This window comes from Daucus carota, chromosome 9, assembly GCF_001625215.2.
Source record: "Daucus carota subsp. sativus chromosome 9, DH1 v3.0, whole genome shotgun sequence".
NCBI lineage: Eukaryota > Viridiplantae > Streptophyta > Magnoliopsida > Apiales > Apiaceae > Daucus > Daucus carota.
The window spans coordinates 9,470,393-9,485,081 of NC_030389.2; the positions used below are offsets into that span (position 1 = coordinate 9,470,393).

Below are 14,689 nucleotides of genomic sequence, written 5' to 3' on the forward strand. Positions count from 1 at the left end.
AATGAATTAAAATTAATAGTATTGACTATCCGGTCAACTCACCTAAAGATGTGAGCCAAAACGTCAAACAATAAAAAATAAAAAATAAAATAACATGTTCCCTCTCGACATTAGCCCAGTTTTTATGTATTGACCAAATTTGTATAATTACTCATTGCTATGTCCCCACACGGCTACACCGTGTTATTAAGCAAATTACTTAGCACCTATGAAGAGGCTTCCATGTAGGCATTTTGTATCACAAATCTCCCTTCAACTCTTTCATATCAGTCCTAACTAAAAATATACCGGCGGTAGCCGGGCACAAGTCCTAGTAAAGATATGTATTGTACTTTTATCAAAGTGAGTCTCCGGTGGTCATGCACAACTTGATGGGATTAGTTAACATAAGTGCAAACACGTGTTCAGGAAGTTGGAACATCTGGTTTGGCTCTCACTCAAGTGGAGAGAGCTAGAGTGGTATACTGGAATGCCACATGCAATTCGCACACTGGTTGGAGATGCCTGCATGAAGGATCGTGTTTGCTCTACAATCTTGTGTTTAACTTACTTCTTCCTGGGTAACCAAATATACCAAAAATTTAAGGCTACTACCAAAAATTTAAGGCTTAGTAGCCGATGTGGATTCCTGAAAAGTCTTAAAACTTTAGTCATCAATCATTTCATATAATGTTCATTGCTAATTTGCTAGCTAGAGATTAGCCTGTGCATTATGCTTTGATGGACAATAAGACGTTTTTTGCAACAAGAAGCTTTGTTGTTGGTTTATTAGTATCATTAATTCATAAAAGTGTGTATTACACGTTTCTCTTTTGAAACATAATTAAATAACGACAAATGTATGTGTGTGTTTGTTCATAAACGAGTCAAATTCTGTACTAATTCCCGTGTCCTTAATTTCACAGGGTAGTTTTACATGGTCGACGCTACCTATAGGGTAAAGGAGGCCAAAAAGCAATTATTCAATGGAAATGGCAAACATCCTAGCAATGACGAAGTTGCAAAGGCAACGGGTCTCTCGATGAAGATGCTCGAGACTGTTTTACTAACACCTAAAATTCTTTGATCTCTTGATTATCAGAAGTCAATATATGAAACCTTCAGTGAGTTCTTGTTCTTTCAAATCAATTTTCCATCATTAACTTCTTCTTTTTTTGCTACTTTTGGTGAATTTGTTTTTCAAGAAGTCATATTAGACCCTGAAGCTAAAACATCAGAAGAGTTGTTAACTTATAAGACTCAATACATTAAACCCGAGGGAGAGATCATAAGTTGTAAGGTGGTGATTGGGACTATATGATGGGGATGAAAACACTGCCAGAGATGGGAGAGATCATGGGTGTAAGCAGGGAAAGAGTCAGGAAAATTTAATAATGGGCCTTCAAAAGTTGAAAAACAAAAAAAAGAACCAAGAATCTGCATCAATATCTGGTTTCTCACTCACTAATTTCTTGCAGAAGTTTAGAGGTCCTATGTTAAATTTTCGTTAAATTTCCAAGAGTACCATAGTTGTGCAATTTTTCAGTGTAACGGAACAAAATTTTGAAATAGTGCAAATTTTGAAGTTCACACCTGATATAAATATAAAGAGATTCTCGTAGGAAATAGGATTGTTTCACAACTTTGTATATTTGTTTAACTAAGTTTTGAAATAGAATATATTCAACTTTTAATCGTGTTTTTATATATAACTTTCACATCAATTTTTTTATTCTTATTCATATTCTCATAATAATAATACACTCATTTGAATAATATTTGAGAAAAGAGAAGTGGGTAAAAGTAAGAATAAGATTTTTTTGTTAATAAAAGTGGAATGCAGAAAAAAGTTAAGATATTTTATGGTAGTAGACTACTCAAATATTATCTTTCACTGAATTATTTAAAATTTAATTTAAAATGCACTCAAATATTATTTCTAAGATTTAGGACTTTTATGTTTCAAATATTTAAAATTTAATTTAGAATACACATAATAATATATAACATACAAATATGAATTATTATTATCATTGTGAAGTGGTGATAAATCTTTCTCCGTTAGTATCTTTATTATTTCAATGATCTATGAATTGAACAACTTTTATACTAATTAGTGTCTACATTTAAATAAAAGTGTATTAATTGGAATATAAGAAGCACATTGTATTAACAAGTCATATGTTAGGTTAATTCTAACACTTTTATAAATAATTAGGTAAAAGAATATGTTGTTTATGATAAAAATTTGAAATATATTATTATTTGATCAACATTTTAAAAGATATTAATAGTTGTGTGTGTTTGCTGGAGACAGCACTATCTAATCGACACTTTAGAGGATATTTATACTTGTAAATATTTGTTTTTGTTTGGTAGAATTAGGATTCATATTTTTATATTTATACGTGTGCATGTTTACTTTTGAGACTGAACATCATTATATTTATCTATCTGGTCTCATTATATTTATCTATCTGGTCATAATCAGGTAAGATTATAACTGTGTACTTACTTGTATGTATATTTGCTTTCGGGGAGGCGGAAACATCTGTAGTCACAATTAGGTAAGATTGTAACTGTATACTTACTTATATGTTTTGCCTTTAGGGAGGCGGGAACATCATGATATCTTTCTATCTTTAGGTAAGTTAGGGTTAGGTTTGTACTTATATATATACTGACATTCTGATACTGATATTATAAGAATATAGTTATCTTTTTATCTAGTCACGGTTAGACTTAAGTTTTGTTTTGTGTATACACATACACGTGTTCCCTCCATTTTTTATTTTCTATAAATACTTCTACGATTCAAATAACTTATATGCAAATTTAAAACACTATTTAATTAAATATTATATTATGTAATACTCTAAATTCTTAGTTTATACGTATAAAAATTACCTCTCATCATATCACCATACTATATAGATATATGTATTCTATTTTCATCAAATGAGTTTAGGTGATCATGGACAACTTGATTCGATTCAGTATGATTAAATATGTCCATTTTAACTATTCAAAATAGATAAAAATACTTGGATATCGTTTTTGAATTCATTGCAACGTTATTTTCAAACAACACTTGGCTCTTTGGTGTATTATTTTTTTTTTTTTTGTGAAAGTTCTTTGGTGTATTATATTATTTAGCAATTATTATTTTCAATATTTGTGACTAGTAAAATGAATAAATATTAATTTTTTTTGAGATATTTATAATTTGTATTTGGATATAGATTACTATCACACTTACGATATCGAAAGTTTACAAAGTCAAATATCCATAACTGAGTTATTCAAAATTTATTTTCTTATCTTCAATATTTATTATTTAGAAAGATATTTTTATTTTTATTTAGAAAAATAATTAGAAAGATATTATTTTTTATAATGACCATTGCATGTGAAGTGGATACGTTTTATTAAAATTCTTATAATTTGATCTTTGAAATTTATGGATTCGCACCCATCACAATCAAAATTCCAATTTTCCAATAAAGGAGAAAATATTCATTATTCAACATATTTTTGATATCCCAAAAACTCTCTTTTATAAATAAAATACTCTTCACTTTAATATGAACACTAATTTATTTGTCACTTAGTAAAATGAATACATATACAATATCTTTCATATCTTTACCATTAACTTTTTGAGATTTAAATGCATAAAACTGGACCAGATACACGCAACCTTAATAAATATGCGATTCGAATATAATTGTGGACCGTTGGTAGTTGTGACATATCTGTAAATCGATTAATTTTACTTAAAAACAAACTTTTCCAAATTTAATAAATTAAACATATAAAACTAAAAATCGAGATAAATACACCATTCAAACATATATTTGAATCAATTCAATAAATTTCACAATTTTTTAATGTTAAAAAAATTATATTTTTAAGGGAGTCTTTATTTTAAATTAAATATCTCTACTTCTTGTAGTATACTTTCTGGGTAGTAGGTTGAAGAGATTGGGCGTTTTGTCTGGGAAACCAAAAATTTTGAAAATTCATTTCACAAAAAAGAGGGGGCCTAGCTAAAAATATATACAGATACACCTGTACGCACAAACACAGGGTTTTACAGATAGAGAGAGAGAGAGAGACAAAACAAAAATTAAAAGCAGTCTGAGAGAGAGATAGAGAGAGAGAGAGGGAGAGAGAGATAGAGAGAGAGAGAGATGAAGAATACCAGAAGAAGAAGCGTCTCCGCGGGAGAGAGTGAAGCTCCGGAGCCGGAGAAGAAGGTGGTGGAAGAGATGGAAAATGGCGGTGAAGAAGAGGAAGATGAGATGGAAAACGAGGTTGAAGAAGAGGCTAAGCCGGAGCTGCCTGAAGGGTTCTTTGAGATTGAACATATCAGGAGGAAGAGGGTCAAAAAGGTCTTTTTTTACACCCATTTTTTGTGTTTTTGTGTTTGTTCGTGTGATTGTTCATGTGGGTGTGTGTGTTTTTGTTGTTTTGGGCTGATTTGTTTTTGTTTTCTTGGTTTCTTGGGTGGACAATTGGCTTATGGTGGTGATTTATAGGGCGAGGTTCAGTATCTGGTGAAATGGTATGTTTTTTCTCTCTTTATTGTTGGCAATCTTTGTTTTTGTTGATTTTTGTGATGAAATCTTTCGTTTCTCGTAGAGATTTTGGGTTTTTTGTTATGAAGATCTTGATTTGTTGTGGAGATTTCGGTGTTTAAGGTGTTTGGTTTGGTTGTTGCGATGAAATGTATGATTTTTAGTTTAGATTTTAGTTTTACGTTTGTGTGTGGTGTTTGTGATGATTGATTTGTTTATTAGGTTAGTTTTTGAGATATTTATGTGTGTTTGATTTATCTTGTCAAGATTAGTGATTGTGTATTGTTTTTTGCCTGATTGGATTTTCGATGCCGTGGATTAGCTCACTTTGAGTGTGTTATGGGTTAGTGTAGTTATTTTTCGGCCTTTTCTGATGGGAGAGAATTTAGTTATATGTTTCTTTTGATATTGTTTGTCATGGTGTGGGTTTCTATGTGATTTTCTAAACTGAGAAAGTAAATATTTGGTTTAATTGAAGTGGTTGTTTTGAGGGAAGCATATGATTGATATGTGATGGTGTAATGGTTTTTTTACTACAAAATTCTTAATATGGAAGAAATGGCTTCTTATTTATTGCATGCTTTCTGTAAGAAGTACTTTAGTATCTTGATAACTTCTTTCCTTTCATGTCTGTCTGAGTTATGTGAACTAAATGGTATGAGCTTACCTTGGAATGATAAAGTATGAATCTTACCTGTTTTTAGTGAGCTTTCATGAAATAAGCAGAATGTCTTCAAAGATTAAACTGTCTACTTGTTGGAGTGGAGGTAGATTTTTCTTGGTTTTTAACTCCTAAACCCTAATTTCAGTGAGATATGAATTGCATTTTATGACTCATCAACCAAATACCAAGAATGTTTTGTTGTGTGTGTCATTTTCTGCTTCAGGTAGTTCTGCATCTTTTAGGTTAATGGAGAATGTAGCTCCGTGTAACATTTGTATTTATTGATATAGACCACATGTCCATAGCATGGTTTCATTTTGTCAATAACTCTTTGTGGTTTTTAATCTTAAAGGCGTGGTTGGCCAGAGAGTGCTAACACCTGGGAACCGGTTGAGCACCTTGAGGCTGTTCCTGATGTTGTAGATGCTTTTGAGCAAAGGTTTTCATTCTTCCTTTACTTAATGTATTTTACTGGTTATATTGAGAACTGTTTGTTCACTTTCTAGTCACAAAGTCTGACTGATTTTATTTTTTTTGAAGGCAATCAGGTAAACACAAGTCATCGAAACGCAAGGGCAGACCTGGTGGTTCTACAAGTCAAGCTAAGAGGCGCCAGTCTACCGCTCCAACTGTCAGCGTGGACTTGGTGCAGGACCATTCCCCCATACCATATAATAATGGTGATAGTCTAAACAATGGCATGGATACTAATATGGGGGGCATCCACATCTCTGAAACAGTGGAGAATAATGGAAGTGGTGTGTTGTCTTCACAAGTTCAAGGAGCACAAGAACAGAACGGAGGGGATGCAAACCATAGTGAAACTATCAATGAGGCTGCCGGGAACTTGGGTGTAGATATGCAAGGATGGAGGGCACCAGAAGTTAATGATCATGCAAGAGATGGAGAAGACTCAGCCCATGCTGGTCACTCTATTTCTAGGAGAAAAAAATCTGCTGTAGTCAAAAGGTTTCGGAAAGATGAAACTGATTGCAGAACAAATCATACTATGTCAGAGGATTCAGTGAGGGTCACACGCTCTCGTCTTCAAGCCGAACAGCAACGCCAGAAGAATCCTGTTGACGAATCTGGCACTCATGATGATGCTGCCATTGTCCAGATTATTAAGCCAATGAGCTTTGAAGCTTCTGGACCAGATCAGGATGTTGTGGTAACCTTTACAGCCCGAAGGTTTGTCGACTAAACTCTTCTGTTTTTGTCGAATATGCTGAACTTAATGCAGTGATGATAAGTAAGTGTTTGTAGGTATAATATAATTTGCCTGATATTCTGAAATTGATACCTTTTGCTACAAACTATCCGCTCTTTAATCCAAAAGCCCAACTACTTACTGAATTATATATATTGAGTTTTACTTTGTTTTTATATGTAGATTTCTCTATTAGCAAGCTATTGATATATGTATCATGGTAAATTGGTAATGCATTTCACTTTAGTGAATGTGCCTGCAATGTTTGTCAGTTCAGCTTTTACTGAGCATGCAACATTAATCCCTTTTTTTGGACTGCTGAAGGTTTCAAATGACTGGCATAGGGTGGATATTGTGGTTTTACTTGACTATGTCAAAATAGATAGTTTCTACTTCTACCCGATGCTTATCTTTGAGGTTCAACGTGAGTAATTATTTATAATTTGGTTATGCCCTCTGCCAAACTTAAAGGTCAAATTGTTAGTTTTTATTCCCCCACATCTCTGTTAGATTCTTATACTTTAAATTTTCACAGTTCTATTTTAATGAATTAATCAACTGTTTTGACATTTCTTCCCTATTGCATGCAATCATAGTGTGCAAATCGGCTCACATTTTTAAGGGAGATGGAATCTTTTTGATCCTATTGACTTGAGTCATCTAAATTCTAAAATGGACATCGTATTGCTTTATTAATGTATATGTGGCATTGTGATATATTATCTAATTATCTAATATCTAATAGAATAATTGCATACCACTCTAGCCACTCTGCATATATGTATAAAACATGGACTGCTTCAGTTTCTGGATAGGCATTCTGATAACTGTTTGGTTGCAATTGCAATAGGGGATTTATTATTTTTAATTTCGTTTGAGATAGCGAATGTTCTGTATGTTCTTTACATGTAGGTCTGATGGCAAGGAGATCATAGTTGACAACAAGTTTCTCAAGGTCAACAATCCATTGATGGTAATTATATTTCTCTCTCTTGACTTATATCCAGTACCAGTTATTGTGCTTTAATAATAATAACATTGTACAATATCATCATGGCAGTTGATCAATTTCTATGAAAAGCACTTAAAATACAATGCTGATATGGAGGCGCAGACATAGGTCGATGCTAAAGGTTTTTGGATGTGAACATGGAGATACCCTTCTGCTACATTTGCTAGGTTTCAGCATGTGTTCACCTTTATCCACAGATTAGCAAGTCTGAGTTTCAGCTATCAAGTATGGTGCCCTTTGTTATGTTTCCGTGGTCTGATATCTAAATTACCTAGGTTGCACAGTAGTTACTAGTTAGTCTATGGTTACTAAAAGACTTGGTTACAATTTACAAAGATCAGAATGTAAGGAATATGTTGTCTCCGTAGGGGATTATGACTTGCAGTTATTGACTTGTCTATCTTGTTATTGTTGCGCTTGTGATATGAAATTTATGATATCATATGACATTGACCGGCAACGACAATGTTTTTAAAAGATGTGCAAGGCTTGAAATCACTTGATTGCACATCTGTGTCTTGGAATTTTTGACTCACCAGTGAGAAGCCCTTTTTTCTCCGGTGATTAGCTCCCAATTTGAAGAAGCTTTATGCCTGATATCATGCAATGCCCATGAAACCACTTTCAGTTTCTTACTCATTTTTCTTCATGGGTAATGATCTGGACTTGCTTTCTATTAAAATATAATTGTAGTACATATAAATACATTAGAATTTTTTTTCCAAGTTTGTTAGTGGCTAAAATTTATGTTGGATGTGTGATGTCTTTACTGAAATAATTTGTGTCATTTAAATATCACACATCAAATAACTGTTTATTTAGCAAATCCAACACGTAGAAATAAATGTTTATTCAAAGCAATTCCAACAGTATTGGATAAGTAGTTTGTTAAAAATGATACGAGTATCGAAGATTTTTCTGAGTTCATTAGTAGCTAAAGTTTGTGTTTGACGTGTGATGGTTTTTTTTTTTTTTAACAGAAGATGTGTCATGTGTTTACTAAAATAATTTGTGTCATTTAAATGGTACGCATAAAAAGAAATAATTATTTGACCGGCAATAGTGTTGGCTAAATTAGTTTGTTAAAATAATAATATTTATATAAAATTTGTTTTTGTTGATTAAAATAGTTTGTTAAAATAATAATAATGATTATGTAAAATTTGTTGAACTTGTTTGAAGTTATACTTGGATGTTATTGACTATAGAGATTGTCCTTGGATGTTATTGACTATAGGGATTGTCGATGATTAGTTGTCTTTAAACATATTTCCCTCCCCTTTCACACGTCGTTTTTTGAGGAAAAAAATTGTCTCAGAATTCTTATCTCATGTCTCTTTTCAAAGCAATTTTTTTGAATGTTTTTTCAAGAAATACTTTTTGAGAAAAAAATTGTCTCAAAATTCTTATATCATGTCTCTTTTCAAAGCAACTTTTTGAATGTTTTTTCAAGAGATATCCCTTGAATACAAGTTTACATGTACATGTAAATCAATTTAATGCAGTATATTTGTTAGGGGTAGACAAAAAATCAAATACTCAATTAAATTTTTCTTTAGATGTGTCATTTTTTCAAAAAGGACTTTTAAAAGGGACGGAAGGATAATATGTTATTATTATTTTATATTATAAAATATACTATTTTTTTATGATAATAGATGATTGCACTGTCCACTTTATGACTTTTTCCATGCTGTTGAAATGACGTGTTATTTAATTCCGACAAACGGCAAATCTCATTGAACGAGATTGATTATTTTTAATCATCTATTCTTGATTCTCAGAAACATGGAGAATTAAAAGGAGATCTCCGAACATGATAAACTTATACCCCTGTGCATCTCCGTTAATCATTTATTAAGTTAATACAAATGAAATGAAAAGTGTACAGTGTTTTATCGATCTTTCTTTCTCGGTAATTTCCTCAGCACATATAATGAGTTTAAAATTTATTTTTAATTAAAACATAGCTCTATGTCCAAATATTTTTAAAATCTTGAACTTTTAGATTAGCCCAATCAATTCAGATACGGATTATTTTCTGACGATCGAATCGATCATCAAGATTTTCCTATAAAATATCCTCTAGAAATTCAGATTTAAAAATCCTTTGACTGCATAGCTAAAATCATTATTTTTCAATTTTTCTTTTTTTGAATTATAATATTAATCATATATTTTTATTCCAAAAAAGAAAATTTCAAAAATAATGATTTTAACTATAGGGTCAAACAACTTAAAAATGTGTGCCAAAAAGTCAAACGACTTATATTTCAAAACAGAGGGAGTATCAATACTGCATAATCATGATGAATTTGGTGTGTTTACAAATACACGATAATTAATGTATATTATCATTATTATTGATATTGAAAATAAATTAATAAATAAAATCAAACAGGATTTCACCAACTATACGAACACATGTTTATACAGGTTATCTCCGACAAATGAAAAACACCATGCATAATTTAGTTCATGTACAAAGATATTTTCTCAAATAATAATCTTAAAAAAAGCCCCAACAATATTTCTGGATTAATGGTGCCTTTATAAAATTAGCATGGATACAGATTTTCACTATAGTTAAGCAATACCCAAAGATAAATGGTACTATGATAATGTCACAATTAATATATTATGTAGTTAAACGGTTCTCCGATCATATAAAAATTTAAATTGTTATTAGATAACATAATTACGTCTCATATACTCCATATATATTCAAGTACTCCCTCCATCCCATTTTAAGTGTCCACTTTGCAAATTTCACACATCTTAAGAAACAATTAATGTAATGTTTTTATCATTATCTTCACACACCTATTCATCTTGTTTTTATAAATATTAATTACGTGTAACACCACTCCTACTATGTATTTGACCTTTTTTCATATTAGAACTAGTTGGTTGTATTTAATACTGTATTGGAACTAGTAAAAACTTGCATGGGTTAAAGAGTATGACACATATTTTGGGATTTTTTTTTTTGGCAAAGTGGACACTTAAAATGGGATGGAGGGAGTATTAAATTTATACATTCTAAGTTTCAGTACGAATTCGTGCTGATATCGGGTTGTACTAACTACAACAATATTATAAATGAACTGCTCGTTGCATTTTAGTACTTCTCGAATGGAACTATTGTCTGCTCTTATAGTCAAAATAAAGAACAAGAGTATTAAATATACTGTGAATTTTTTCACCAAACTACAATGCAATCAACTATAACACCATTGACTTTTTTTTATGTTCAGTATTTCGTATTTCAATTTTTACTATGTAGGCAGTAAACGAACCGAACTAATATGTAGGCAGTAAACAAACTGAACTAAGTTGAAGACCCTCACTCAAATTCGAACTCAAATAAAAGATCAGGTTCTGACTCAAGTTCAACCGAGTCATAAATTTTAAGTTCAAAATTCGGTTGAACCAAGCTAAGTTGAATACCCTCAAGCTCAAGGTCGAGCTCAAATAAAAGTTCAGGCTCTAGCTCGAGTTCGATCGAGTCATAAATTTTAAGTTCAAAATAAGGTTCAATGAAATTTCAAAATGTTCGAGTTCAGCTAGAAAGCTCAAATTAAAATTAAAAAGATATTGAAAAAAATTTGTACGCAATAAGTTTGAATTTTGAATCAGAATGAAAAAGATATTGATTTAGCTCGAAGCAATAAGTTTGGCTCGAGTTCCACTCGATTAGATAATATACTTAATTCTCAAAAAAAAAGAGATAATATACTTAATATTTATACGTAACATATAAAACATATGAATAAAAACAATAATAGTAGTAGCAATGCAAGCTCAGCCAGGCTCGTAAGCCTCGTGAACCGAACAATTAAGCTCAAGCTCGGCTTGGTAAACTATTCGAATAATACAAGTTCAAACTCGGCTCAATTATTTCCGAATAGAATTTGAATTTTTTTTATGAATTTGGCTCATTTACACCCGCACACCATAGAAAAACCGAAAGAAAAATACAAAACAAACCTAAGAATGAAGAGTTTCTGGTTTGTTGTAACTGCAAAAAGCTCTAAAATGCCTCTCATTTGTGAAATTTCAAGTGAAGTAAAATGATCCGGGTAAACAAAATGCCATTTGCTGAATTAGCAATAATATATAATTCCACAGGAGATATAAACAGAAGAAAGTCTCTGACAAGTGTATTAAGATTTGTTACCAAATAAAATGATTACAAAAACTGTAACAGACATAAGGTGGGAAGCAATAAAGATAAAATCTAGCTCTTCGGGATGTTCTTGCCAACAATCTTTGCTGGCGCAATGCGAAGCAGGTTTCCAGGCTTACCTGGAAGAGCTCCTTTGATCATCACAATTCTCAGGTCATTGTCAATTTTCATAATCTTCAACTTCCGTATCTTTCGCTTTGTGCCTCCCATTCTTCCAGGCATTTTCTTCCCTTTGTACACTCGTCCGGGAGTAGTTCCAGCTCCAATTGAACCAAGAGCTCTATGACTCTTGGATCCATGAGTCATCAGCCCTCTTTTGAAGTTCCATCTCTTGATACCACCTGTAAGAAAAAAACTACAGCGGGTCAGTGGTTAATTCTGATATAAGTGATATAAACATTGATTAATACTGATTACAAATGAGTAAATGGCAATCCACCTCACTGCTCACCAAAAATATTTGCAACTCATTATGGGCTTCAATTGATAATAATATCTCGAGCCTAATTTTTTTAAGCAGTTTGACAGGCTTCTACTTCAGATCGTTTTCTTTGTATGCTAGAAATTTAATTTAAAGTTAGTGCAGTCATTATTCAGCTCATCCCGCGCTAAAATTTGAATTTCAAGGTTTATAATTATGAAACCCCACTATTCAGCAGTGCCCCAATAATATATTTAACACATAAATATACATACATCTTCGAAAATACAGTACTAACTCAATAAAGGGCCAGAAATAATTTGTTTCTTTACTGCAAAGAATCAAAATTTGACCATTATAATTTCTAAGAGACTTATATACATGTAAACAGTAAAGGATCAGATTAGAAACCTCCAAACCTTTCTCCTTTCTCCAGTATTACACTAAGTTCATCATGTACTTGGAATTTATTTTAGGCTCTAAAGTTTGACTTTCCCATCTTGTAGTTTACTGTAACTAAATACTCCCTCCGTCCCCTTTTACATGTCCATTTTGCATTTCGAGGAGTCAAATTGATCAATTTTTGACTAAACATTACAAATTATCTACTCATTATTTTTAAAATCTGAAAGTTGCATATTAAAATAAACTAAATATACTTTCTATTGATATAAATTTTATTATTTTTCTCAATTATTTGATACATGTAAAGTTCAGTCAAAATAAAGTCAATCTTACTGGTCAAAAGTCAAAATGAACATGTAAAAGGGGACGGAGGGAGTATATGAATGCCCAGGTTTAGAAAATACCTGACTGGCTTATCTAAAACTTTATTACTAACTCGCAAACACAAATACTAGCATGAGCACCTCATTACTAACTTAGCTACAGGACTAAGATAAGCGAAGGATAAGAGTCAATTTTGAACCATTTTAACAAACTTTTAGTTTTCAGCTTTCCAATAGAACATGGCCATATCAGTTTCAAGGCCTACAATCATTAGAGATATATATAAGAATATAAAAACAAAAAAAAACTGCAATTTAGAATTACTCCATTGGCATATATATCAAACAATCATATAAACAGCATCAACAAATATACTCATCATTAAACTAAAATCCGCAAATCAAAACGTCCCACTTCATTCAGGCTTATTCAATTCACTCAATTTCTGATACGTCACATTCAAACAGCACAGACATCAAAGATATATATCTACAAATCCTTATAAACTCCAATCCCTTACAAGTTTATTTACTTTAAATACAATTGCAGTTTCAGGATAATCATATACCAAACAACAAAGCCTACAAATCAAAATCACCACAACAAATACATACAGATCATCAGCAAGTGCAACACATTAACAGCACCACCACATTGGTTGCATACATACTACATACATACATAAACATAAGCATATACACGATCACTAAACGGAATCGAGATATACCTTGAAACCCTTTCCCGATAGTGGTCCCCGAGACATCAACCAAATCCCCCTCACTAAAAAGCTCCTCCAACTCCAGCTTCTGCTTAACCTCAAACTCCCCAACATCTACCAACCTAAACTCCTGCAAATGCCTCATCGGAATAATCCCCGATTTCTCCAAATGCCCCATCTCAGGCTTAGTAAGCTTCTTATCCCTCACCCTCCTATACCCAACTTGAACAGCATTGTATCCATCAGTGCTCTCTGTCTTCACTTGGGTCACTATATTTCCTTCCCTAAAACCCACTACAGTGACTGGAACCACAGTCCCATCCTCCTCAAAGAAGCTCATCATCCCCAGCTTAGTCCCCATTATGCCAATCCCAGCTTCCACACTATTCGAGATTTTTGGGCAGATGGGTCGGTGAGATTTCTTGATGGGGTTTCTTGCAAGGGTCAGAGGGCGCATAAAAGATGAAGCTTTGGAGGTTAAGAGGGCGGGGTTTGGTGGGGTTTTGAGGTGGAATGAGAAGAGGATTGGGGAGGAGTTAGAGGGTTTTGAGGTGGGGTTTACAGAGGGAGGGAGGTGGAGGAGAGAGGTGTGAGAGATTGACATGGTGAGAGAGTGAGTGAATTCAGTGTGTGTTTTTGTTGGGGATAGGCTTGAGTTCTTGAGGGAGGGTGTGTTTCTTATCCAGACTACAGAGATGAACAAGGGTCTGTCTATAGTAGGTGTCAAAGTTTGGGGAAAGAGTGTGATTTAACAAATTATATAGATCATAATTGGTCTGATTAAAACTTCAAAATATTATACCCCCTTAAAAAAAATTTAAGTATTATCAAGTTATTTTGATTTGATTTTATATTACATTATGAATATTATACACATACATATCGGATTTTGATATAAATTTGAAATTTTTTAAACTCTAATTATTTTAGTTATTATTTTTCAAATAACTGAAAAACGGTAACTACTAAAAAAATGTGTTTGATTTTTCACAATTTGTACAACAAGAATTAAATATATTGAAAAAGTGTATTATCTAATTTTATATTATAATATCCATATCGTCATGTCTTATTGGATATTAATGAATTTTAAAAAATTAATTTGAAAACAAATATAAACTTTTTAATGAAATAATTCTTTCACTATTATTCAATATTGAATTCTAGTTATAAGTTTATCGAATAAT

At 32.1% G+C, this 14,689-nt stretch overlaps 2 protein-coding genes across 2 annotated transcripts; one reads left to right on the forward strand and one right to left on the reverse strand.

Moving 5' to 3' along the window:
• The first annotated feature begins 4,041 nt into the window (after window positions 1-4,041).
• On the forward strand, window positions 4,042-7,905 carry LOC108200441 (chromo domain-containing protein LHP1). The gene is made up of 6 exons (XM_017368590.2): window positions 4,042-4,373; window positions 4,521-4,546; window positions 5,576-5,662; window positions 5,764-6,414; window positions 7,346-7,406; window positions 7,494-7,905. Exons 1-6 carry the CDS (start codon window positions 4,173-4,175, stop codon window positions 7,551-7,553), a joined length of 1,086 nt encoding a protein of 361 aa, XP_017224079.1. The 5' UTR covers window positions 4,042-4,172; the 3' UTR covers window positions 7,554-7,905.
• Window positions 7,906-11,528: 3,623 nt separating this feature from the next.
• On the reverse strand, window positions 11,529-14,238 carry LOC108200268 (large ribosomal subunit protein uL3c). Its single transcript, XM_017368367.2, has 2 exons — window positions 13,512-14,238; window positions 11,529-11,975 (listed from the first exon to the last, which is right to left on the reverse strand). Exons 1-2 carry the CDS (start codon window positions 14,104-14,106, stop codon window positions 11,686-11,688), a joined length of 885 nt encoding a protein of 294 aa, XP_017223856.1. The 5' UTR covers window positions 14,107-14,238; the 3' UTR covers window positions 11,529-11,685.
• Window positions 14,239-14,689: the final 451 nt, after the last annotated feature.